Here is a 27,803-nt window from a genome sequence, read left to right on the forward strand (position 1 = left end):
CCTGACTGTGACAGGGGATTGGACCATATACAGAAACACTGAATTCGCTTCCTATTCCAGGAGGAGCAGTGCTGCACTTTTTCTGCAAGACAGAGTAGGAAGCCGGTGTGTGTGTGTGTGAAAGTTTAGGCTTTATGCAGGAAGTAATAACTAGCCCAACTTTGTACATTTTGTAAGGTTTTAATTAAAAGTAGCCTTCAAGTGTACGTTTTTAATACCACAAAATAAGTATTCACATTTTTTATTCTCTTCTTCATACCCTTTAAGCATGTATGTCAGTCTAAAAACAGAAACTTAGAGGAAGATCCCTTAGTTACCAAACTCTCACTGATTTGATTCCTTGCCTCCCCATGAATAGCACTGTGCAATTTTAAAGTTTCTGCCTCATACATATTAAACATATACACAACCCAGGAATTTTTCACTCTGAAGACATTTGGCTCAGCAAAAGTTTATTCCTAGATGTCAGTGTAGTTAATCTTGTTGGTTAATCTTTTCTGCAAAGTAATGAAAATACATTCTTGTAATAGTATGAAACAATAGAGGAGACAGCTACTGTGCCAGTCATCAGTCATTTGTCATCACTGAGCTGCAGGGAAGAGAAGGATATAAACCATAGATATGCCTAATTACACAGACATAGATAGTAGAATCTAGTAGAACAAAAGTACTTTAGTAAAACACTTGAATTCTAACAAAGCCTCAGTCACTCCTAATGTCAGAAACTTCGCTGATTCCTCATTTTCATAGTAGTTGGGCCTGCTGATTTACTTTTGTGTAATGATGATACTTCACCTCACAAAAGATAAACTTGCTGTCACTGCTGTCTGCATGGATATTCAGACATGTAATTTGGCTCCTCTAAATTACTTGCATAAAATTAAACCAGGGGACCAAACAACAGGGCACTTACTAGCTGCCTGTCTATAGTTATCAACAGGTGAAGTCCACTGAAGTGAAACTGTATCACATTCCTTGAATGAGTTGACCACTAACATTTGATCCAAGTGTTCAGCCAAAACTCTGGTTACTTTAGAAGATAAATTGCTTGTGCACTGGCTGTTCTACAACAAAAATACTTCTGCATATTGTCTAAATCACATTCTATCGTGCACATATACAGCCAATAGAAAATAACTTGTCCTTTTCTTGTTGCACCCTGCCCTTTCCAGGCAGAGCCATGGGCCAGAACTTCAGTGGAGCCACTGCCACGGCTGAGGATATCGCCTCACTGTGGGGTTGCTTTAGCTACCTCTGTATCCATTGTCCATTTCTGACTGTGAACCTGGCATTTCTGGCAGTCCTGTGCCTCTGTTTGAGATCTGTTTCAGCTGAATACATGCTGGCTGTTACCCACTGGGCGATAACTACAGTGATTGGTGGCACTCCTTGTTGAGACTTCATTTAAATGTGTGCCTGGCTCCCTCTCAGACAATAGGTGACCTCCTTGTTTGCCAGACCAGGAGGCCTGGCAGTGGCCACTGCCAGTGGCCAGTCACTCCTGTTGCCATGAAAAGCCAAATGCAATAATCAATGCCAATTTGTATATTAAGTAGGTATTCCTTTAATAAATGACCCTGGGGTACACATGGGGTAATCCACCTAATGTGTCCAACTATTGAGACTGGTTACATGACTGGTTACTGGTTAAACATACATATTCATATAGATTCTGGGAAATACTGGTTAAACATATATACCCATATAGATTCCAGGAAACTCGTTACGTGTTCATTGTTTTTCTGGGAACTTATTATCATAGAATCATAGAATGGTTTGGGTTGGAAGCGACCTTAAAGATCATCCAGTTCCAAGCCCCCTGCCATGGGCAGGGACACCTCCCACGGGCAGGGACACCTCCCACCAGACCAGGCTGCTCAAGGCCCCATCAAACCTGGCCTTGAACACCTCCAGGGATGGGGCAGCCACAGCTCCTCTGGGCAACCTGTGCCAGTGCCTCACCACTCTCATGGAGAAGAGATTCTTCCTTATGTCTATCATAGTTTGTCACCCATTCTTGTATGCACATCACAGTTTCTTTGTGTCTTCAGAAGCCTCTGATGGTCTTTATCTTATCTCCTCCCTCACTGTGTCCTCTTGCTGAGCTCAGGTCTGTCCTTTGTTCCTGCTGTGGGACCGTCTTTTCAATAACTGATTCGTTCCTTGTTTCAGCTAGTAAACAAGCTAAACTCCTGTTACAATCACATTCTTTCTAACTGCAAGCAGGCCAAGATTTGATTCTGATTATTCTTATTATTGCTTAAGCTAATTAATTCCTTTAACATAATGATTTATTCATTCCTTCACTCCCTAGGAGATGGAAGAACTGATCTAGTGGGATGTCCCTGCCCATGGCAGGGGAGTTGGAACTGGATGATCTTTAAGGTCACTTCCAACCCAAACTATTGTATGATGCTCTGACTCTTAACTTCTCACCCCTCGGGCTCAGGGCGGTCCGCCAGCCGCTGGAGTACAGCCAAGCGAACGAGAGCCCCGGTTGGTCCAGCGGAGCGGCTCCCCTCCCGCCCGGCGTTCGGCAGCTCCGGACTACAGCTCCCGGCGTGCCCGAGCGGCCCGCCCCCTTCCCGTCTCCGCTGGGCCAAAATAACCCCGGAGTTCCCCGCGATCAGCTGATACCGACCGGCGGCGAGGGTGGCGGGTCCGGCCCTCCCGCTCGGGTCGCCGCTCGAGGAGAACCGGGACGGGAGAACCGGGACTGGCGCGGGGAGAGGAGAGGAAAGGAGGGGAGGGCGAAGGCACGGCCGGGACGCGCCTCCTCTGTCCCTGGGAGGAAGGGGAAGGAAGGCGGCCGCCGGCTCGTAAACAATAGCCCGGCCGGCGGCTGCCCGCGCCGCCTTTGTTCGTAGCCCCCGGGAGGGGCCGGGGCCGGCTCCCCTCTTCCCGCCCGGGCGAAGCGCGGCCGCAGGTGGGTACGGGCGCCCGCGTTACGTAATGGGGGCAGCGCCGCCTCCCCCGGGGCGGGCGGGGCAGCGTTAGCGGCCTGCGCCGCCCGGGGGGCTGCGGGGGGTGTTAGCCCGGCGGGCGAAGCAGGGAGCTCCCAGCGCCCAAACAGTGAGCTCTGAGGGAGAAGCCGGCGAGCGAAGGGAGAGAATTTTCTAGTGTCGACACGGTGCTCTGCGTGTCTGTGTCCGAGCACACGCGCCGCGGTGCTTCTGGTGCCTCCTTCTCCCTGTGCGGGTTTCTGATGCCCTTGCCGCCTCTGCGCTCTCCACCTCTGATCTGCTTTAGGGAAATCTTGGCCCTGTCCGCCTGCTGAAGTTCGCCAGACGGGTTTTTCTCGTCACCGAGTGTACATTGTACAGCAAAGCAGAGAACGGCCGCGTTCCAGTACATGGGCACAACAATGCACGAAGCCAGCCGTGTTGTTTGAGTTTATGTTGGAGAAAGAAAACTTCATCTGTGCTTAACAGGACTTTTCCTGGGAGGCAGGTCAGTGTATGCATTTTACAGAAACGTCTATTAATTATTTAAAATTAAGTGTGGACAGAATTCCTGTTATGCTGCTTTCTCTTGAGAAAATTCTAAATTTGCAACTGACTTTTACACCTATTATTGTCCAGAACAGAAACGGGAAGGGAAAACATTGCTTTAAGGAAATCTGAAGATGAGCGCCCACACTCAAACTGCAGAGAAAGGACAGAACACGACACTCCTGTGCCAGGAAAGCTATGTTTGCAGTGGGGCAGATGAAGCAATCTTTGAGTGTGACGAGTGTAGGAGCCTGCAGTGCCAGCGTTGTGAAGAAGAGCTGCATCAGCCAGAAAGGTTACGGAACCACGAACGGACCCGTATAAGACCTGGCCATGTCCCGTACTGTGACTCCTGCAAAGGCACCAATGGGAACATAATGCATGCCAGTATGACGGGCTCGAGGCAGATGGCAGCAGTGAGGTGCCAGGTGTGCAAAATCAATCTCTGTGTGGAGTGTCAGAAGAGAACACATGCTGGAGGGAACAGAAGGAAGCACCCTGTCACCATATACCATGCTGGCAAAGCCCAAGAGCAGGAAGAGGAGGAGGGGATGGATGAAGAGACCAAGAGAAGGAAGATGACAGAGAAAGTTGTTAGTTTCCTCTTGGTGGATGAAACTGAAGAAATTCAGGTAAGAAGCCCTGTGGTTTGTTTGTATGGGTGAGATCTGTTGTTTTCTGTCCTAGCCTAACAGACATAATTAATACCCAAAGCCTAACTGGCAGCAACAGTAACAAAATGAGAATAGCTCACTAAGTGGCACTAAGTGAGTATCTTGGGACAAAAAGAAACAGTGCTTTGGAGTGGCCTTGCTCACAAGTTCCTCAAAAGGTTGGGTTCACTAAAAATTTACGTGCAGCAAGAACCTCTTCTAAGAGGCTTGGTAAGCAAAGCTAGTGAGAGAATTGACTCTAATACTAAGACACACAACTAAGATAAGAGCTATCTGTGCAGGATGCTGATCATTCCTGAACAAAATTGAACTGAGAGTGTTGCAGTAGATATCCTGCAAATGGGAGTCCTGGCAGCCAATCTCCTACCGTATGACTAGGAGTGGGCGCTGTACCAAGCAGTGCTAATGCAACTCTGTAGCCCCCTGCTACCCTCCTTTATCATCAGTAAATCCATCCTACTTTTAGGAATTTAGAAATAAGGATCCAAATCGTGCCATCCAAGTCCTACAGACACCATGGTTAAGCTATACTGCTTGTCGCAAATATATGTTAGCCTTTTGCTGAATGAGGTGGTATTGGCCATCAGTTTGGGGTAGGCCTGCTGGTAATAATGACAGAAATACCAGCTGACTAGTAACAGCCTTTCAGGAAGCATTATTATAAAGAGTCTAACTTTCAGTATATGTAGTTAGTTAAGTCTTCTGTTAGCCCGTACCTCTGTTGAGCATAAGTGCTTTACATTGTGAAAATACTTTACAGATATAAAAAGAGCAATTTGTAACAGTCATAGAGCAGGTTAGTTACACAACTGAAAACAGAGCTTTGTCTTCTGGCTTCCAGTTTGCATCCTTCATGTTAAGCCTCATTTGGGAGACACTGAAGGAAAATATGTAGTTGTCTCAAGGCTCAATATGTGGTTGCTATAATTTTACATTCATGCTACCAATGGCAAAAAAATTGTGATGATGTTCTGGTTGTTTGTAGATCAATTATTTGTATCTATCACAGTGACAATTGATGTGTCTGCCATGCAAGGATATGTGACTTAAGTATCTTTTATCTACTCTGTGCTATGTAAGAGGGGGTCACATTTTGGTCAGTTTGGGTATATTGACTGACAGATCCTTATTGCTTTTGGAAGGGAAAAGGAGGAAAGGATGACAGTACGTATGATGCACTGACATAGGAAACACACTATGTGGGACACTGTGGACTGTAAACAGTGATTCAGTTTCAGGTGTAGTAGGAGTCCTAAGTTTGTGTGCCTCTCCTAAGCACATATACATTTCCTCATAATGCATGACATGCAACTATTGCTTTAAGATGCAGAGTTTTCAATAGTCTTCATCTAGCCACTAGAGCAAGCTCTGAAATGCCTTAAAATAGGGCTGACTTGGAGAGCTGCTCATAAGATGTGGCTGTGTGTGGTTGTACTGGTTTAAGTTATCTTTGTGCTTATGAATCTGTAAGTCTTATTGAGGGAGGCTTTTGGCTGCCTCTTGCTAGCAAGGGCATTGCCATTTAAATGTCATGGGTAATGAGGCCAACTTCCTTATTGAGTCAGCAGTGGTCCTTTATCAGATCATAGCAATTTGATCAGAACAGGGTTGAAAAAGCTCTCCAAAAATGATCTTCCTTCACTCTCAAGATGTTGAATCAGAGCTCTTCCATCAGGAGTCATCTTCTCTTCCTCATAGCTGGATACTTATGTGACATCTCACAGCCAGTGTCAAAGCAGTCTGAGAGCTTTCAATTAAAATATTTTCTGTCAGCTTGAACTTAGTGCTTGCTGTTATATTGATGTTTCTTCTAGTGGGTGTGAGGACTTTTATTTAGAGGGGGCTGTCAGATGACTAGCTAACTCTGAAGACATCTTCTGTAGCATCTTTTACTCTTAATAATACTGAACAGTCAATTTAGCTATAGAAAAGTGATCTTCAGTCTTCTTGTGCTTGACATTAGCAAGATTATTGCTGATTAATTGGGGATAAATCCTTAGAATATTCTCTGTTTAAACCAACTTTTTGTCCAAAAATGCCAAAATGGTAATGATTTGAAATGTGGAGATTCAGTATTTGAAGGTGTGTAGCTTTTTAAGTTTGAGCAGAAGGGAGAAGGATTTATCAGAATTGTGGAGTCCAGCTATCCTTAACCATCTGTTTCCTGACCCTTAGAACTTGAAGATTGTTGCATTAGTTAGGAAATAAGAGGGGAAACTGCTGATTTTGCTACCAGTGGTAGAATCTGCCATAGCAATGTTAAATGCTTGTCATATGAAATTAGGCAAAAAACTAGTTATGCTGGTTAGCAAACACGATGAATTGAGATACTCACTGATGAATACATGTTTACACATCTATAACTTGAATTAGTTCAGTGAGATGAGAATGCAAGGCAAAGATTTCTTTTTTAGTTTCCTTTGGAACTTGTATTTGTTGTGCTCAAGTGGTTGTTTCATCTAATTGTTACTCTTGGCTTCTTGGAAGTGGTAGCTTTGCAACTGAAGGACGTTTATAGCATGTAAGCAATTACTGAGCTAGTTCAGATCCAGAGGCATGTAGATTAATCCATGAGGATCTGTGCCTGAGGAAATTAGTTCAGCTGAGAGGTAGAGATTCTTAGTTTCGGCTCAGCGATGCATTGATAAAGATGATAATTTTGAGATCTGTTTAATTGTCTTTGTGTCGTGTTGCATAGATATGGTGGCCTGCTCAGAGCTAGTTTGGAGCTTTTTGGTGCTTTACAAACATAACTATAAGCTGAGAAAGCTGAAGACTTCTTATGCTTATTTCAAATCCACTTAGTCAGGAAAGGTCCCATTTTAAGCCACTGCTTGTGAAGCAGTTTTTTGTAAAGAACTGGTGGTAGCTTAAGTTCATACATGTGAAATACAGACTTCTCTGTGATGTTCATCATAACAACACAATATCTGAGCAATTCAAGAACAGGTTGGTTTATCTTGTGTTAAGAAAAAGCTGTTAAAGGTTAAATCCCAGTTTCCACTGCAAGTCCGTGGAAGAACCAGAGACAGATGTTGTTCCTTATGAAGTCCAACACCAGGTGTCTTGCACCTTACACAGCATGATGTTTTGACTGTCTAGTTAGTCCCCAGCCATCTTGACCTAAACCACAAAATTTGCTTTCCTTATTGCCCCTCATAAAACCTTTTTGATGACTTCTGTCATGTTTTGTCTTCTTTGGTATCACCTGCTCATGAGACCCTATTGGGTCCTTTCTCTCAGACTGTGTTATGCAGTTTCTCTTTACACGGTATTAAACTTTTGGCCTTATCTATGGCATATCTAAAGCTGTGGGTTCAATCAAAGTGTTCTCTAACTTTGGCATCAGTTTGTTAATTTGCTCTGGCATGGTCAATCTTCGTTGATCATCTCTACTCGGAATGGTATTGTGGAGATTACTTCCTCAGTCAATTGCTTCAGTCTTGTCACTGCTCTCATTGTACCTTCCGCATCTCCTCTTTGCCATGTTAGACTCAAAACTGCATGCCTTCTTTTTTAATGTGTGTAAGTCCCCCAGTTGGAATCTCCCGATCTGCTCTGTCAAGATGTCAGCTTCCCTTTCTTATCTCTGACTTGCTGGATTTTCAAATAAGCTGGCTCTAGTGCTGCCCTTGCACACAGGAGACACTCCCTTAAAAACTTAGAAAAACAATCAGTATTGTTTAAAACTCCTCTATGCTTGTAGATCTGTTAAAGAAAACAGAGCAAAATACAACAATAAACACACAACTTAGATTAGGGTAGTTGTTTTGAGTCCTGATACTGTCTCACTGTTTCTTGAACTTTCCCACTGGTCTGTATCTGGTTTTGTCTCTTGAACTTATGTATATGCAGTTTCTGGAACACTATCCACTTTTGTTTTGCCTTTATACAACATCTTTGCAAAAGAGCTCTTTAGTGTAAAGGAGACAATTATGAGAGGTTTTCTTGCCAAAGTGATTTTGGGAGTTCACTGTCATGCATTTCAGGAATTTTTCTTATTACTTTGCTGTTTTTCAATATTCTTCCCATCCCAGTCTGTTATCAGTTTTGCAGTTCCCTCTCCTACACTAAAGTGTTTTTCAGTCCTTGGAGTAAAGTAGTAGAAAAACTACTTAGCGATTGTTGGTTAGGAATGTTCTTTCTTCTCCTGGATGTACACCAGTATTTTGAAGAGTATTTTCAGAAGAGTACATTCCACAAACACGCAGCTCCTTTAACAGTCTCAGACTGACTCCCAGCTAATTTGAATGTAGCCACTTACAAACATTTCTCTTCTCTGGAACTGTTCTTACACCTTCTTCATGATGCAGCTCTCCTGGGCTGTATTTAAAGCCAATTTTCTTGCTTACTTTCTGTCTCTTTTTTATTTATATACTTAAAGGAGTGCAGGTGTAGAAGCAAAGAGAGCATATTATGGGTGAGAGAAGCTCATAGCAAGCCACTTTGGAATTAGCACTGTTGATTTAAGCAGTGCCTGAACCTAGTTCAGTTCCTGAACCAAATAGGGTCGATGGGGGCAAGGTGCTGTTCTAGTGCTTCCTCTGCTGTAACCCTCTTTCTGCTTATCCAGTGAATCCTTTTGGGCTCCTAGGTGCTTCCAGCAGGAGCAGGACGTGAGTGTTTTGAGGTGCATTCAAGAAAGAAAAGGAAACTGGCAGCTTGCTGTCCTTCAGCCCTTCTGTCCTTCCCATCTCCTCCACTTTCTCACTTCTGCAGGTGTCACTGGGAGGCAGATGTGGCTGCAGTATAAACTTTAACTTTTTTATGTAGGTTGATGATGCCTTGCTTTAAGACCGAATAAAGGCAGAAGTTTCACAGTCCTTTGGCCTACCTGTCAAAACACTTCCCTGGGCAGCCTGTTTCAATGCTTCACAATTCTTTCAGTAAAGAATTTTTTCCTCATATCCAATGTAAACCTCCTCTGGTGCAACTTAAGGCCATTTCCTCTCGTCCTATTGCTTATTACTTGGTAGAAGACATCGACACCTGCTTCACTACAGCCTCTTTTCTGGTAGTTGTAGACAGTGATAAGGTCTCCCCTCAGCCTCCTTTTCTCTGGGCTAAATGACCCCAGTTCCCTCAGCCTCTCCTCATAAGGCTTGTGCTTCAGACCAGCTTTGTTGCTCTCCTCTGGACACACTCATGCACCTCGATGCCCTTCTTATAGTGAGGGGCCCTAAACTGAACACAGCATTCAAGATAACTTAAAATGTTTGTGTAATAACAAGTAACTCTTTGAGCAGTAGAATTGAGTCTGATTTCTGAGATGTTTGCCTCCCATTATCAGTGTGTATCCTCTACTTCTGTCTTCTGGGTAAGAAGCCGTATGTGTGCTATCATGCACCAGCCAGCATGCTTACTGGCTAGCAGGTATGAGCATAACCGCTCAGCTTAAGTACGGTATCTTGGTGACTGTGTGGAATGGACAAGAGATAAGCCTTTTCCTCAGAAGGGTTTTTAGAGTCTTTCTTTTCTACTCTGCTATTTATTTTTATCAAACTTTTAGGAAACTTGTGTTTTAAAAGCACTTATTTCTCTATCAACTACGTCTATGTATTTGTATTATGGATTTTAATCTATGTAAGGAAGACTTGAATAATGGTATAAATGACAATTTCCGTGGGAAGTGGTGCAGCAGAAAAGGTATAGGAGACAAACTAAAGTGGGGAAGTAGAGCTTCTTGGACTTAAGTCAGCCTTGATTCTTCTTGAGTACCTGCTTAAGATCAAAATCTTTGCTGTTTGAAGGCTGCTAAAAGCTAGGTGGGAGGTAGGGCGTAATGACCTCCTGAAGTCCCACCCAGACTGAATTAGTCTGTGATCTTAATGGAAACAGGGTTTGAATTATGATAGTCTAAAATCCCCTTTTGTGGCTCTACTGATGTAATGGATTTCATAGCAGTGGATTTCTATTCTTCACAGAAAGCTACTCAATCCCTTTTCTCACTTGATAGCAAGAAGTATTTGGGAATGTCAACAAATGTTTCTCCTGGGGCAAAAGCAGGGAGTTTCCAGCTGCTTCTTCAGTAGCCTTTTGCACTTGATTGCTGGGGTCAGCTGGCTGCACTTCTTTGTGTTCATGTACTGCCTTTTCTAGGAGTGATTGTGGGGAGCTATGCAGAGATGGTCACAGCCCTGTGCAGGTAATTCTCAGGTTTGTTTTATAGGCTGATTTTGAGTGTTAGTTTGAATTCCTGTAAGCTTTATAATTTTAAAATATTTTCTGAACTGTGAACACAAATGCTTGTATTGCTGGTGTTAAGGGAATTCCTTCACTCTGAGGGTGATGAGACGCTGCAACAGGTTGCCCAGGGAAGCTGTGGATTCCCCATCCCTGGAGGTGTTCAAGGCCAGGTTGGATGGGGCCTTGGGCAGCCTGGTCTGGTGGGAGGTGGCCCTGCCCATGGCAGGGGGGTTGGAACTGGATGATCTCTAAAGTCCCTTCCAACCCAAACTGTTCTGATTCTATGTATTTGGATGTACTGTTACAAATCTTGCAGCTTATTTCTCCATTCATTGGAAAGTGTGTTAGATCTATATCGTCTTTATTGATGTAGAATCATAGAATCATAGAATCACCAGGTTGGAAGAGACCCACCGGATCATCGAGTCCAACCATTCCTATCAAACACTAAACCATGCCCCTTAGCACCTCATCCACCCGTGCCTTAAACACCTCCAGGGAAGGTGAATCAACCACCTCCCTGGGCAGCCTCTGCCAGTGCCCAATGACCCTTTCTGTGAAAAATTTTTTCCTAATGTCCAGCCTAAATCTCCCCTGGCGGAGCTTGAGGCCATTCCCTCTTGTCCTGTCCCCTGTCACTTGGGAGAAGAGGCCAGCACCCTCCTCTCCACAACCTCCTTTCAGGTAGTTGTAGAGAGCAATGAGGTCTCCCCTCAGCCTCCTCTTCTCCAGGCTAAACAACCCCAGCTCTCTCAGCCGCTCCTCATAAGGCCTGTTCTCCAGCCCCCTCACCAGCTTTGTTGCTCTTCTCTGGACTCGCTCCAGAGCCTCAACCTCCTTCTTGTGGTGAGGGGCCCAGAACTGAACACAGTATTCGAGCAGCGGTCTCACCAGTGCCGAGTACAGAGGGAGAATAACCTCCCTGGACCTGCTGGTCACACCGTTTCTGATACAAGCCAAGATGTCATTGGCCTTCTTGGCCACCTGCGCACACTCCTGGCTCATATTCAGTCGGCTGTCAACCAACACCCCCAGGTCTCTCTCCTCCAGGCAGCTTTCTAGACAGACTTCTCCTAGTCTGTAGCACTGCATAGGGTTGTTGTGCCCCAAGTGCAGGACCCGGCATTTGGCCTTGTTAAACCTCATGCCGTTGGACTCTGCCCAGCAGTCCAGCCTGTTCAGATCCCTTTGCAGAGCCTCCCTACCCTCCAGCAGATCAACACTTCCACCCAGCTTAGTGTCGTCCGCAAACTTGCTAAGGGTGCACTCGATACCTTCATCCAGGTGATTGATAAAGACATTGAACAGGGCTGGACCCAGCACTGAGCCCTGGGGAACCCCACTTGTCACTGGCCTCCAGCTGGATTTCACACCATTTACCACCACTCTCTGGGCCCGGCCATCCAACCAGTTTTCCACCCAGGAGAGTGTGCGCCTGTCCAGGCCAGAGGCTGACAGTTTCTCAAGCAGAATGCTGTGAGAAACTGTGTCAAAGGCTTTACTGAAGTCCAGGAAGACCACATTCACAGCCTTCCCCTCATCCAGCAGCCAAGTGACTTTGTCATAGAAGGCGATCAGGTTAGTTTGGCAAGACCTGCCTTTTGTGAACCCATGTTGACTGGGCCTGATCACCCAGTTCTCTTGCATGTGCTTCATGATAGCACTCAAGATCACCTGTTCCATGACTTTCCCTGGCCACTGTAGTGGTAGTATATCAGAAAATGTTGTATGCTGGTGGTCAGGCAAGTCTAATGGCTTATAAATTTTATTATTTACATATCTTTCTTGATTGCAGAAAATGTATTTTAGTCAGTAAAAGCACTGTTTAAATAAGGTCAAGCAAATAGTAAGATTTCAAAACACAACAACGAAAATACCAGTGTAAGTCAAAATGACAGCATAAGACTAGCAAATGAAGGTGCTCTGATGAATACTATGCCAAGCACCCTTGATTTTTGTTTTGAGCTATCGTGTTGTTGTGGCACAGCTCTGGCTGTGTGCACCACTTCCCTGAATATTTGGCTAGAAAGCTGCCTGGAGGAGAAGGACCCGGGGGTGTTGTTTAACAGCCAATTGAACATAAGCCAGCAGTGTGCCCAGGGGGCCAAGAAGGCCAATGGCATCTTGGCTTGTATCAGAAATGGTGTGGCCAGCAGGTCCAGGGAGGTTATTCTCCCTCTGTACTCAGCACTGGTGAGACCGCTGCTCGAATACTGTGTTCAGTTCTGGGCCCCTCACCACAAGAAGGATGTTGAGGCTCTGGAGCGAGTCCAGAGAAGAGCAACGAAGCTGGTGAAGGGGCTGGAGAATAGGCCTTATGAGGAGCGGCTGAGAGAGCTGGGGTTGTTTAGCCTGGAGAAGAGGAGGCTGAGGGGAGACCTCATTGCTCTCTACAACTACCTGAAAGGAGGTTGTAGAGGGGAGGGTGCTGGCCTCTTCTCCCAAGTAACGGGGGACAGGACAAGAGGGAATAGCCTCAAGCTCCGCCAGGGGAGATTTAGGCTGGACATTAGGAAAAAATTTTTCATGGAAACGGTTATCGGGCACTGGCAGAGGCTGCCCAGGGAGGTGGTTGATTCACCTTCCCTGGAGGTGTTTAAGGCACAGGTGGATGAGGTGCTAAGGGGCATGGTTTAGTGTTTGATAGGAATGGTTGGACTCAATGATCCGATGGGTCTTTTCCAACCTGGTGATTCTATGATCCTGTGAATATTATCAAGCCTTAAAGGTTTCATGAAGATTTTTTAAAAGGATAAGACTATGGAAAAAATGTCTGATGCACTTAATGTGTTTATTTTGCCTGGAGGCAGAGTTGAAGTTGTATGAGTACAGGTCATTGGAAACTTCATTCTGTTTTCATGGATTTTGTTCCTAAGCTTTTAACACATTTTTGTTTTAATAACATTGTTTCCAAAACATTCATAGGCAGGAATTACATTTTAGTAGTTCTTGTCTCTTTCTAAACAGTTCTACTTCTGTTATGGCTTGCATCTAGGAAACTTGTGTTACGTGTAATAGATTTCTAAGAACAGGTGACAAGGAGACTTCAGATCTAAATGTGTTCCACAGCAGTGTGGTATGAGGTTTTGTGTCCTCCTTAGAGAAGATTTTAGCTGTAAAGTTCTCTGGCTTTCCTGCCAAAAAGCTTCACCTTAAGTTCAGCTCAGCCTGGATGGAGTGACTGCATGGTGAGCTGGATGACAGTTGTGAATGGAAATGCAGTTAAAACTATAAAGGAAGGCTAACCATAATTCTAACTTGGGATGGAGTAAAAACTACTTTTTCTAGAAAAGAATCTTGTTCTACAACCTATAATGGAAGTGTAAATGAGTCTCTGAGACTAGAAATGGCAAAATAGAGAAGAGGCTGGAGAGAGATGTCTCTCGTCTTGGGTTGGGGATACAAAGTTTTCATTTCGCTGTGCAATTTAAAGAAGGCGAATTCTCCTGAAGAGTCTGTCAGCTCCAGATCAGCAGAACTGGGACAGGCTGTGACTGAGAGCCCATTGCTGTGGAAAGATGTAGCACAGCTGCAGAGGAGCTTTTGCTGCCTATACAGGTGCTCAGCCTCTGTGGATGAGGCAAATTAAGGTGACAAAAGCACTTTCCTATTTTGCAGCAGAATTTGGATGCTTGCCAGGAGTCCAGTGCTACTGAGAGTCTGCCATGCTCCAGTAGCTGTTCTGATGGACTCGGAAGCAGGGTTGTGCTTCCTTCTCTGAAAGGACTGCCTCAAGAAATGGGGTGAGGTACAAGAGGTTTCAATAGACAGGTAATCACAGGGACACATAGCTTCCAAAACAGCTATGGGATGGAACAGCCTAAATACCAATGATGTGTATGTATTACAAAACTGCTTTTTAATATTTTGCATTGGGCTTCTTGGTACTTCAGAAACTTATGATGAAATCTGAACAGGAAGTAATCATTCTTGTTAATCTTATGAATCCTGAAAGCAGCTGTGTTTTCACTGTTATCTATTCCAGTTGCATAGTTATAATATCTTTCTCTTTGGTTTTTTTTTTTTCCTCTCTCTCCATTTTTTCTTTTTTTTTGAAGGTAAGGAATGAAGAAGACTTTATTAAGAAACTGGACTGCAGTCCTGACCAACATCTAAAGGTAGTGTCCATCTTTGGGAACACAGGGGATGGAAAGTCTCACACCCTTAACCACACTTTCTTCTATGGCCGGGAAGTCTTCAAGACGTCTCCAGCCCAAGAGTCTTGCACAGTTGGAGTCTGGGCAGCTTATGACCCTGTCCGCAAAGTGGTGGTAATTGATACAGAGGGCCTCCTGGGGGCCACTGTGAACTTGAGCCAGAGAACACGGCTGCTGCTGAAGGTCCTGGCCATCTCTGACCTTGTCATCTACCGTACTCGTGCTGACAGGCTCCACAATGATCTCTTCAAATTCCTTGGTGATGCCTCGGAGGCTTATTTAAAACATTTCACCAAGGAGCTAAAAGCTACCACAGCCCGTTGTGGCCTAGATGTTCCTCTGTCAACTTTGGGTCCGGGTGTCATCATCTTTCACGAGACTGTGTACACCAAGCTGCTGGGCTCTGGTGAGTAGGCAGTAAGAAACTGAATTACAATGTGCTAAACATTATCTATAAATTATCAGGTTGCATTGAATATTCAGTGTTCTTTACTACCACGTAGAAGATGTGGTTTGGATTGTGGTCCAACTTGTAGAGCATTCCTTGATGGCGATCTGACTACCCCAGATCATCCAGAATAATTTGCTTAGCCGGCTGGATATCAGTACTGACTACTCATGATGGGAGTTCTGCCAGTCATAGGAGGGGTCATTGTGCAAGATCATGAGCAGACACTCTGGGATTTTGGCAGGGATATGCAGGGTCCTGTTGCAAAAGACCCCAAAATAAAACTCTATGTAGAAACTAGGAACATAGAATCATAGAATGTCCTGGTTTGAAAGGGACCCATAAGGATCATTGAGTCCAGCTCCTTTCCCTGCATAGGACAACCCCAACATTCACACCGCGTGTCTCAGGATGTTGTCCAGATGCTTCTTAAATTTTGTTAGGCTTGGCACCGTTACTGGGGAACCTGCTCCAGTGTTCCACCACCCTCCTGAAGTGGATGAACTCACAGTACCCTCATTTTACTCATTTAAATTCTGTGGATTACCATTATTCTGAGGCTGGTGTGAGGTTGGGAATGAGATTGTGGTGGCACAGAGTGGTTTAACATCACTTTTCTCTGTGCAAGTATTTGATAAAGCCAAAGTAGCAGGCCTGGCACGCTATTATTCCCATTGATTTCAGTTTTGCTCACCAGTAGTTTCAACTTGTCTCATGTCATACTGGATTATGCCTACTTAAACTGTGTACTTTATTTGTAAGTCTGAGTGAAATGCACTGTTGAAGCACATTTTGGTTTTGACTTTACTAGGATGTAAATTTCTTCTCCTGGTCTCGTTTTTTCTGTTTCCAAAAGGCATGCTGAAACCTTTCCTCATTCTGTCCGTTTCTGATGCTTTGATGAGCGAGAGCCCTAATGAATTGGCCTGCAGCGTCTGAGGCTCATTCCTGCTGTTTCTGAGCATCTGGGAGTCTTCTGCTGTGTAATACCACAGCAGCTCCTTGCTGGCCCACATTCTCATTTTGGCTTTTCTAAGCAGTGAGCTCTTGAGATAGAAGAATTTGTCCTTCTTTCTGGTTGTTGTTTGAATGCCTTCTTAATTACCTTTAAGTTGCCTGCTGAGGCAGTTCCTTTTCCTAAATGCTAATTTGCTGACGAGCGATTTGAAAGTTTCATATAGTTGTTACTTGCTGTTTCAGCAAGTTGGATTTAGTGACTTGTAATGATAGTTGTACCTGTGTGCAAAGTCAAGGTAGTAAAAAATTATACTTTTATGATCACTTCTGATCATGGTAGGAATAGGAAAGAAACCTCTTAGCAGGTGGATTTGCAGCAAGCTGTACCCATCTGTCTTGATGGATAATGCAGATGAGTGTTGAAGGCAGGAAGGAGGGGGCTGCCTTATTCTGAAATGTACAGCAGGTACTTGAAAACAGGCAGAAGAATGTGGTCAGCTCGGAGTCTGACCTGATGTGGCCAGCTCTGAAGTGCTCCACCGTGTACAAAGGGCTGACAGAGGCTCGATCTTTCTTGTTACGTGATTGGCATGGAGAATAAGCAGCCTGTGTAAGATTCATGTCCTCTGCTTATCAGGTGCTATGTCTAGCTATACCAAGTTATGGTCTGGTGAGAAGGGCTAACAAGTATGCTGACATGGAGTTTCTTTACATTATGTCATTAATTGCTTCTTTTTTTGGATAGCTGTGTTTTCAAACCTAGAAGTTTCTGGTTTTACCTGTGGAACTTGGACTCTGAAGCTGTGTATCAAAAATCAAACTGCTTTTGGAAACAGTTTTTCTTTTCCTACTTGAAAAATATGCTAAGTGTGTTCCAGATGTATGAGATGGTTTAATTAGAAAAACTAACACTGCACTGCATATGAAAGCACTGTACAATTTCAGTATTATTTTAAACATCAGTTGTTTATATACTTGCTGATACTCTTTCTATATATAGATCATCCTTCTGAAGTTCCTGAGAAGCTCATTCAAGATCGGTTTCGGAAGCTAAGCTGTTTTCCTGAGGCTTTCAGCTCAATCCACTACAAGGGAACAAGGACATACAATCCTCCAACAGATTTCTCTGGACTTAGACGAGCTGTGGAGCAGCAGCTAGAGAACAATACCACTCGCTCACCTAGGCAGCCTGGGGTTATCTACAAAGCACTAAAAGTAAGTGGAGAGGAGTTCATCACAGTCTTTATTTGTATCACTGTTGCTAGTAACTGTCAGTTGCAGCTGATAAAGGTAGAGCATGTGAACCAATGACACAGACTTGCAGATGTCTGAAGTTAAAGAAAGTCTTCAATGAAGAAGATGATTTTTTTGTAACTGCCAGGTAGGCTGGGTAGATTTTTTTACAGGCAGTGGAACAGAGGAAAGTTTTAAAAAGTGAGTGGGGAAGAAACTGTATGGGGAAGAAAAAGATAACTGATGTTGTGAATGACAAGCACTTAATGACAGGGGTTTACAAACAGGAGGCACAGAAGGAGTTATTGATGAAGTTCCTAAGGATGGCCTCGGCACAAAGGGAGCAAATGCGAGAGACTTGGAAGTTAATGGTTAGCAATACCTATCACTGAGCATAGTGTAACCCAAGGCCTAGAAGGCAAAAAGGAGGAAGGGGGTGTGTCGGTAGCTAACAAACAATATCAGATCAAGCCAAACGATGTATCATTTCTAAGGTGCAGCATGAGATCAGAAGACTGATGAAAAAGTGTTGGGGAGAGCTGCTAGTGACCTTCTTATAAGGTTCACATTGCTACGATGTCCGAGGGATTTTCCTGTCTTCATATCTGCAGTCTGTCCTACAAGTTTCCACACATTGCTACCATTATGCGGTTAGCATCATATTTTCATTGGCCCAAAAAGCACAGGTATCATCCAGGAGAGGCAGGCAGAGATAGGGTGTATCTGCAGCAGTCTTTTCTGATGTTAGTTACAGCTGTTGAAACAGATAATTCCAGCTGCTCTGTAATTGGGGTAGCTGAGTCACAGAAGGAAATATCAGGGTGGCATGTACACAGTTCCTTGCATTAGGGAGTAGACAGGCAGCATGGGGAAAACTGCCAGAGTGGTTTATTCCAGTTTAATTTCTTGCCCTTTATTGCAGTAATGAAGTAATGCAGTTCCAGATATAGCTGCTAGTATACTTAAATTCATGTCCAGTCAAATGGTTCTGTGTTCAGATCACTACTGACTACAAATTAACCTTTTCTACTTTACTTCCTGAGAACACAAGATGTGCTAAAGATCTGTGTCCATCTCCTTTAGCATTTCAAGACTGACCAATACTGGCCAGTGTATTCAAGAGATCTGGAGGATAATTTCCTTGAAATTCTGTCAAATTAGATGTCTATGTAGAGGTCTTACCTATGAGAAGCTGTGGTGAGAGATATACATATGTCTGTGCATATATCCAGTCAACATTTGCTAGACAGGTGCTCCACCACCACCTGCTCTCCCTGGGAGGGGAGAGGGAAGAAGAGAAAGAAAAGCAACCACTATGGTTACTTCAGCTGTAGGAAGAGTTTTAGTTAGACCTTAAGCTTTCAGTCATGTCCATCAAGAAAAAGCCTCATCATTGGCTTTGTTCCAGTGCTTACTTTTTTTTTTTTTAACATGACACCCAAAAGAACTGAAAAAGTTAAGTGTGCCAAGTCTAAGGACTGACTTAATCTGAGAACAGATGCTCCCAGGAAAGGGAACAAATCCCTTTGTCTTGTGGTTTCACCAGGGAAGAGCAATTGTTCAAGGAGCCAGAGGTAAGCTCAGGGCAGCATTTTCTGAGCTGAGGAGTAAAGAATGTTTCATATATTTATATAATTTCTCATGTAATGTGAGGAATTACTCTAAGTTTTCTTCTGGTGGTTTCTAGACTGCAAAGCCCTTTTAGCAAGCACCCTGCTATTTTGGGCATGGGTTGTATACACAGAGGCGGATGCAATATTCTACCAACCATTTCTGCTATAAAATTCAAAGTAGGGGCAGGAGGAGACGGTAAGACTGAATCCCTTGCAAGCATTCAGCTGGCTTGTATACATGTGCAAAATTTTCTTGCTGAGTTTCTAATACTTGTCTTGGTTTCCAGCTTCGTAATATATTGTCTAGCTGTGTAGTCTCTCTTTGCCACTCCCTCCAGTAGAGGAACCCTTGATTTTGCTTGCAAAAGCTTACATGAAATGTTTGCGTCACTCTCAGTTCCTTACCAGTTAATTATTACCTCTTTCACAGGCTCTAAGTGACCGGTTCAGTGGGGAGATACCCGATGATCAGATGGCTCACAGCTCTTTCTTTCCAGATGAATATTTCACATGCTCCTCTGTGTGCCTCAGCTGTGGGTAAGTAGATGAGAAATGCACCCTCATCCTTCTAGAAGATGGCGCTACCCTGGTCTGCAGCCATAGAACGTAACATTTTGTGACATCTTGACACCTGACATCACCTATCAACAGCTAGTGCTTCCAGGCAGAATTTGCTTGAACATTGACTCTTAAGTGAATTGGCCGACTTGTTATTGCCTCGTCCCAGCTGGATGCATGGTCTTCACCTTCCTTTTTTTAATTTTGTGTGTGTGTATGGCTACAAACCTGTTCTGCCTGTATCTTTTCCATGATGCACACAGGGCAGGAAGAAAGGAGTGTCTAAAGAAATCCCCTGAAATTTCCTATAATGATTTTTCTTGTGCTTTTTATTACCTAAACAGTATAAACAATCCTAGAGCACACAGGCCAGGCAATCCATGGGCCTGGCCTGTGTTCGGTGACTAGATTTAAGTGGAGCCCCAGGTTTGATTAGAGGTTGGCTTCTAGCTCTCTGGGAAGAGCGCAAAGATTGAGCCTGGAAGGGCAATAGATGGCAGTCAGTGTGCTGAGTCTGTGAGGTACTGTAGCAGCCTGATGTTATGACTGATTGCATTTCTGGAAACATTTTCTCTCAAATGTGATGTAGTGTGCTACGTTCTTGCTCTTTTATGCTTATTAAGGAACTTGTAGCAGCTGCTAGCAAAGGCTGAGGTGTTAATTCTGTCCTGGTCCAAACTTGGCTAGTCCTTACTAAAATTCTCTTTGGAATTTGAATATGCTACAGCGCACTGAACTGTTGCGTGCTGCTGCTTTGTACTGTGAAAGAGTTGCTGCATGTCCTTCCAAAGAGCCTGCCTTTCAGTAATAAATCATGTCATTGCTGTGGGTACAGTTGTGAGAATGGTTTGGGGTAACAACACCTAAAGAAATGCAAGGTAGTAACATAAAGGAACTCTTGGTGACATCTGTCCCTTATCTGACATCATCCCAAGGTTTGCTTTTGCATAATCAGGTGTGGCTGTAAGAAGAGCATGAATCATGCAAAGGAAGGAGTCCCTCATGAATCCAAAAGTCGATGCAGATATTCTCACCAGTATGATAACAGAGTCTACACTTGCAAGGTGAGTAGGAACACAAGGTCAAGGCCTGAATAATGGAGAAGGAAGCCCAATAAATGAAGAATATCATAGGCATGTACCCGTGCTTGTTTTCTTGCATTTTTTTCAAATGGGAGAGGTACTCGTGGCCTTGACAAGAAAAACTGATCCCCATTGGATTTGTATTTTTGCTTGGAGAGGTCATCAGCTCTGTGTGCTATGAGTCATTTGCTAGCTAATTGTGAACCCAGCTACTCTCAGCCTGGGTGATGTTGACCTTCTGCACACTTGATGTAGTTACTCTTCTTATTTGCTTATGCCCATTATTTGCTGTTAGCCAATCTTCCTGAAGGACATGGGCAGAAGACAAGAAGATTTTTCAGCTGCCATCATGTTTTTACTGTTGTAGAAATATTTCTCTGATGTTGTTATTGATAATGGGTTTTGTTTTGATTTTGATCAATTCTGATGAGTGCCCTCCTTTGCTGTGGAGAGCCCTGTATGCTGGTTATAGGCTTTATGTAGCCAAGCAGCCGTGAGACTGGGAGTTTGGGATTCCCAAGAATGCAGTTTTAATTGAGCCTTTGTATTATAGGCCTGTTATGAACGAGGGATGGAGGTCAGTGTGGTGCCAAAAACCTCTGCTTCCACTGACTCCCCTTGGTTAGGTCTTGCCAAGTATGCCTGGTCAGGGTGAGTACAGCAACTCTGTGTTCTCTGTTGCCTCTATGCTGCCTGGTGCACTGGACTTCCAATATCTCCCTGAGCTAACTCATCTTTTTCTTCTGCAGATATGTGATTGAGTGTCCTAACTGTGGGGTGGTGTACCGCAGCCGACAGTACTGGTTTGGCAACCAAGATCCTGTGAACACTGTAGTGAGGACAGAAATTGAGCATGTCTGGCCAGGGGTAAGTCTGGTTGCTAGATTGTTGTGTTTGTGTGCAGCCAAGCACGTGTTTATTAAAAAGGGTAGGAAAGATGACCCTGGGACCTATCAAACTGTCAGCCTCACCTCTGTGCCTGGGAAGATCATGGAACAGATCCTCCTAGAAGCTATGCTAAAGCACATGGAGGACAGGGAGGTGATTAATGGCAGCCAGCATGGCTTCACCAGGGACAAGTCCTGTATGACCAACTTAGTGGCTTTCTATAATGGGGTAACCACAGCAGTGGACACGGGAAAGCCAATGGGCGTGATCTATATGGACTTCTGTAAAGCCTTTGACATGGTCCCCCACAACATCCTTCTTAGAGAAAAGAGATATGGATTTGATGGGTGGACTATTCAATGGATAAGAAACTGGTTGGATGGTTGTATTCGGAGATCAGTGGTCAATGGCTGGATATCCAGATGGAGATGTGTGACAAGTGGTGTCCCTCAGGGGTCTGTACCTGGACCAGTAATGTTAAATATTTTCATCAATGATATTGACAACAAGATTGAGAGCACCCTTGGCAAGTTTACAGATGACACCAAGCTGAGTGATGCGTTTGCCACACTGGAAGGATGGGATGCCATCCAGAGGGACCTGGACAGGCTGAAGAAGTGGGCCTGTGCAAAACTCATGAAGTTCAACAAGGCCGTGTGCAAGGTCCTACAGCTGGGTCAAGGCAGTCACCCATTTCGGTACAGGATGGGAGATGATGTGCTTGAGTGCAGCCCTGTGGAAAAGGACTTGGGGTTGCTGACGGACGAGAAGCTCGACGTGAGCCGGTGATGTGCTCTTGCAGCCCAGAAGGCCAACCGTATCCTCGGCTGCATCAAAAGAAGTGTGGCCGGCAGGTCAAGGGAGGGGAGATTCTGTCCCTCTACTCTTCTCTTGTGAGACCTCACCTGGAGTACTGTGTCCAGTTCTGGAATCCTCAACATAAGAAGGATATGGAGCTGTTGGAACCGGTCCAGAGGAGGGCTACAAGGGTGATGAGAGGACTGGAGCACCTCCCATAGGAGGACGGGCTGAGAGAGTTGGGCTTATTCAGCCTGGAGAGAAGAAGGCTCTGAGGAGAACTTACAGGGACTTTGCAGTACATGAAGGAGGCTACAATAAAGCTGGGGAGGGACTGTTTATAGAGGCTTGTGGTGATCAGACTAGGGGGGCAATGGCTATAAGCTGGAGAGGGGAAGATTTAGATTAGACATAAGGAGGAATTTCTTCACTGTGAGAGTGCTGAGGCACTGGAACAGGTTGCCAAAGGAAGTTGTGGATGCCTCAGCCCTGGAGGTGTTCAAGGCCAGGTTGGCTGGGGCCTTGAGCAGCCTGATCTAGTGGGAGGCATCCCTGCCCACGGCAGAGGTGTTGGAATTAGATGATCTTTAAGGTCCCTTCCAACCCAAACTATTCTCTGGTTCTATATTTATGTAGGTTCTTGTGGACATTGATGGAGAAAGCGGATTGGCTTTTGTTAGAGCTGGTCCCTATCTCTGCTGTTGAAAAGAATCTTTGCATGGGCTTTCTGTCATCTTTTCTGTCTTGAAGTGGTGAAGTTGCCAGTTTATGAACACTTTGTATGAATGATACACCAGTAAAATCTGCCTGTGTTTCAAAGCAGGGCTGGTGATTCTTTTTTTTCCTTGTGCTTGCCCTCCAGTTTAACTGGAGCAGTACGTTGCAGAGCCATCTGTTTCTAAAAAGAGTAAGGTTTCTGTGTTTTTATTCTCAAATGAATATCCATTTCATTCCAGACTGATGGATTTCTGAAAGACAACAACAATGCAGCCCAGCGTTTGTTGGATGGGATGAATTTCATGGCACAGTCAGTATCTGAACTTAGCCTGGGACCCACAAAAGCTGTGACCTCCTGGCTGACTGACCAGATTGCCCCAGCTTACTGGAAACCCAACTCTCAGATCCTGGTAAACAGCAGCTGCTGTAGAGAAAAGCTTTGCATAACTAAAACCCCCTTTTTCCTCACCTTTTAAGTAATATAGTATTTTGCAGATTCCAAATGCTTCTTGCTTTATTTCAGCAAGCCCTTCTCTTACGATTTTCAGAACTGAAATGCTTTCATCTTTTCCCATTCTTGACTCAGCCAGAGGAAGTATGAACAGAGACTCTGCCCAGCCCTGCAGAATAGATTTTTTCCTCCCTATTTGTATGACCTCCTCTCCCATCAGTGTCACAGAAAATCCTGGCTTGTGTGAACTTGCCTTCGAAGCAAAGAATCACCATCTTAAATGTGGCTAGTGCAGTTGATAGTACCATTTTTATGGATGCAAGGTTTAAACTCTGATTTTATAGCAGATGCGAAAAGCTGACCCAATCAATTTAACTAGAAAATAATTCACTGTGTCTTGCAGGGAACAGATACTTCTTCAATGAATTCTGCCTTCTAAATTCTTGGCTTCCTCAAAAAACAAATACCCACCATTCAGCCCTGCATGATGTGGCTGTAATTATCTGTGATTGTGAATGAAGGGATCATAGCAATCTATTGGCTTAACCATTTTACATCTGCCTGCCTGAATTTCTCCCCTAGGCTAAAGTTATGGGACTGGTAGCACCCAAATCTTGGGTGTAACTGTATTTTTCACAATTTCAATCCGAGTCTTGCTATCCTGGGATTCTGCTCTCTTATTTTTCTATTCAGGAAGGTTGAACATAACAGCTTTTCTTTCTATGTTGTTCTGATTAGAGTTGTAATAAGTGCAACACGCCTTTTAAAGATAATGACACTAAACATCACTGCCGGGCCTGTGGAGAGGGCTTCTGTGATGGCTGTTCTTCCAAGACTCGTCCAGTGCCTGAGCGAGGCTGGGGACCGGCACCAGTGCGCGTGTGTGACAACTGCTATGAAAACAGGGGCATGCAGTTAGGTAATTTTGAGTTATTGTGTCAGAATTATCCCTGAGCAGTAGTTAGTCCAAAGTTTTTGTCCCTGACTTCTGGGTGTAGTCAGAGTTTTTAGAGGGAAGCTTGAGCTCGGTGTCTTCTGGCAGGAAGATGACCCTTGCAGCGAGCTATCAGATATCTGACCCCTCGAGAAAATTATTTTCTAATTGGATCTTTACTTTGTTTCTCTGGCACTTGCCATTGGTATGGAGTTAGCATCAGAACAAAGATGCTGCTGTTTCGGCAGACTCTGTATTTTGTCCATTATTGCTGAAGTGAAAGTGAAACCTCTGCAATCCAGGATCAGGGATGTGGGAGATAAAGGCTGAGGAGGGAGGGGCTCCAAGCTGCCTTTTGGGTTTGCTGCTGTTCCTTGCTGATGTATATTAACTGAAATGTAGGAGAAATTATGCTGAACTGAGATGTTGAGTCTTTTTACTCTTGCGGCATGCAGATGTGGCTGAGCTGCCTTCGGATGAGGAAGGGGGAACACTTATTGCCAGGAAGGTGGGGGAAGCTGTGCAGAACACTCTTGGAGCAGTGGTGACAGCCATGGACATTCCCTTAGGTGAGATTTTTTTCTCTTCTGATGGATTTTTTTTTTTTCTTTTTGTTAAGGCATTTTTGTTTTTACAGAGCAACCCTCCTGATTAAACTTCAGGAACTTGTATGGCAGGCTAGCACTTCTGCTATGGTACCACTGTTGGTTGAGAGTTCTATGGCCCCCTGTGCACCTCTCTTGTGTGATGTTTCCTTTTTGTCTTCATCATATTGTTTCTGCAGTTCATACCTTCTCTTTTCTCTCTGTCATGCAAATCTGTGTGCACCAAGCTGTCAGTAATTCATGCTCCCCTGATGCATCACTGCAGTGACCTGCCAGCTGGAGTTCCCTAAAGACTAGCCAATTAGGAAGTATTTATCAGGTGTGGATTTCTTCCAGAGATGCTGAGTGCTTTTTAAGTGTAGCGTGTTCATGGATACAGCTGGCACTTGATACTTCTGCAAGGAAGGGCTAAGAATCTGAAGCTGTCCGTGTTGGTAATCAGGAATGTGATCTTTAAGGGTGAGCTTAGTACAGTGAAAATCTGCTGCTCTTTCATGTGCTGGATAGCAGTTCAGGTATGTAAGCAAACACTTTGCATTTGAGTCTGCTGTTTTTGGACCTGACTTCCAGCTCATTGCACTGATCATTGTTCCACTGCTTTGCCTGCACCATGTCCTATCATTGCTCTTGTGGGTGTTTGTTGTCTAACTCAAGTAAAGGACAAATGTATCCCTTTCTCAGTTCAGACAGTACATGTGTGTCAGAATGTGTTGTTTAGTGACTGTGGGTTTTTGGCCACAGCTGAAGCTGAAGGTAGGGAAAAGCAAGTTTCTCAACATATGGAAGAATCCGAGTAAGGGAAGATGCCACCATTTAAGGAGAAACCAGTTGTGCCTTTGAAGAGAGGGAGAATTTGAGAGAATGGCCTTAAAAGGCTACTAGTTTCACTGAAGTGTTCTGTCAGTAGGTCGTCTCATTAATGTCAGTGGTATGACTTAGTGTGTGAGTACTTCCACTGGAGTACGTTCTTGATGTGCTTATGTTCACAGGTTTTTTTTTTTTCATCCCCTCACCTCAATTCCTCCATAGGTCTGGTAAAAGATGCTGCCCGGCCTGCATACTGGGTACCAGACCATGAAATCCTGCACTGCCACAACTGCCGGAAGGAATTCAGTATCAAACTCTCCAAACACCACTGTCGGGCCTGTGGACAGGGATTCTGTGATGAATGCTCACATGACCGCAGAGCGGTCCCCTCTCGTGGATGGGATCACCCAGTCCGAGTTTGCTTTAACTGCAATAAAAAACCTGGTGACCTTTAACCCCAGGCTCTTCTCTGGATCTTTGCAATTCTTTATGTTCTCAGGGTTACAAATCTGGTCTCCCTTTCACACCTTAACTTGTTGCAGCCAGAGTGCATGTTTCCAGTTTCTGGCCTCCTCTCGTGTTGTATCCATCTTGGAACTCTGGGAATGAGCTTACATTCAGCCTCTAGGTTTTAATTTCAAATTAATTGGGGAAGGAAGGGAACTCCCTTGTAAATGAGCAAAGCAAAATCCAGTGTATTTTATTCCAATTAAATATATATATATATTTATCTATGTGTAATTTAGTATATTAAGAATGTGGTTGGCTAATGAAGCTTTGAGTATTCCTAGTTCAAATGATGGATGGTGGTGTTCCGTACTAGATTGGATCAGACAGCCTTCTGGTCCTTTTGGAACATCTTATTGATCACAATGTCCTGTGAGGAAGGTTTGGACTCTGTGCTGCCAGGATATCTCCAATGTTTATGTATCAATTACACCTGGTAATTCAACCAATCCTTCATCTGGAGGCGTTGTACTTCTGGCCATGGATGATGAAACTTGGATTCATTAGAAGTTTGTTTGAACTGTGATATGAGCAGTGGTCTTGCAGTGCAAGAGGTATCAAGTTGAATAAACCCCCTGGTAGTGACCAGTAGAGCTCTGAAAGGGAAAGCAAATCACATGGCACAAGGCAAAGCATTCTGATTTTGCCATTTCAACTTCAATACAGATCAAAAGGTAGCAGGGTCTTGCTCTCCCTGACGATATTCTTATGTACTCAGGTTTTCTTCAAGTTTTTCTGCCAGCTTGTTGCCATTAGAAGTTTTGTCCAGAGCAGAACAAGAGAACAAGTTATGTAGGCAATTCTAAAATATGACATCTGGGTTGTGATGACTTGTTCCCTCACTCCCCCCCTCCCCTAAGAGATTCTGGGAGTCTTGTGCCTCTGTGTTCTCAGATGTGGTTGCATAGAAACTACACAGATTTGACTTATCTTTTTTCTAATAATATGAACTTAGAAATCCACTTGGAAAATGGGAACATTTTCTTCTTTGCCTCTAACAGCTGACACTCACTGGACTTCATCCTTTTATTAATGGACTACAATGAATTCACTGATTTTATTATCAAAAGCGCCACTTAAACTAACTAATGCTGTCTTGTACTGTGGATTTGAACTTGTGGTTCCAGTCATAAGAAGTAAGAGACCATTGTGGATTGAACTGTCTAAAATTCTCCCTTCTTGGCTTACGTAGACAAGAATTCTTCCACCACATGAATGTTTTCTTCTCTTGGAGTGGCTGGAGTTTGATGCAATGTCCTGGAACTGTGGTATTTTCCCCCCTCCAGCTTATTAAATGTGCTCTTGTGTAGGTGAGTGCCCAACACCCTGTTCCTGGACTGTATTATTAAATCAACTGCTATAAAGGACTATGTTCTGAGCAAGCGTACTGATTTTTTCCTTGTAACAAGTGGCCTCTGAAAGAACATTCTCACAAAGTGATTGCCCCTTCAACAACATCCTGGCTACACAGGGAAGTAGACGTGGAAGACATTCCAGGACACATTTGGTACTGGCTGAGTTTACTGGGGGTTGTCTAATGTTTTTTTAAGCAAAGTGTGCCATGAAAGGACAGTTGTGCAAGGGAGGGCATGAGTAGGTAGAAATCCTCTCTTTAAAAGACGTTCTGCACATCCAGCATAATACTGTGCTTCAAAGTGTGTTTTTATCTTTTTTAATGGGTGAGCAATGTGTTCTTG

General features: G+C 44.2%; 1 protein-coding gene across 2 annotated transcripts; it reads left to right on the top strand.

The window, feature by feature from the left end:
- Nucleotides 1–3,211: 3,211 nt before the first annotated feature.
- Nucleotides 3,212–27,803, top strand: ZFYVE1 (zinc finger FYVE-type containing 1). 2 transcript variants are annotated; one of them, XM_069858257.1, is made up of 12 exons: nt 3,212–3,450; nt 3,587–4,123; nt 14,410–14,914; nt 16,914–17,128; nt 19,190–19,296; nt 20,273–20,381; nt 20,953–21,050; nt 21,149–21,266; nt 23,042–23,212; nt 23,992–24,172; nt 24,643–24,756; nt 25,822–27,803. In XM_069858257.1, exons 2-12 carry the CDS (start codon nt 3,626–3,628, stop codon nt 26,052–26,054), a joined length of 2,349 nt encoding a protein of 782 aa, XP_069714358.1. In that variant the 5' UTR covers nt 3,212–3,450; nt 3,587–3,625; the 3' UTR covers nt 26,055–27,803. The 2 variants fall into 2 exon arrangements, with proteins under 2 accessions (XP_069714358.1, XP_069714357.1); XM_069858256.1 differs by having other exon boundaries at nt 3,213–3,450; nt 3,582–4,123.

This window comes from Phaenicophaeus curvirostris, chromosome 5 (assembly GCF_032191515.1).
Source record: "Phaenicophaeus curvirostris isolate KB17595 chromosome 5, BPBGC_Pcur_1.0, whole genome shotgun sequence".
Taxonomy (NCBI): domain Eukaryota; kingdom Metazoa; phylum Chordata; class Aves; order Cuculiformes; family Cuculidae; genus Phaenicophaeus; species Phaenicophaeus curvirostris.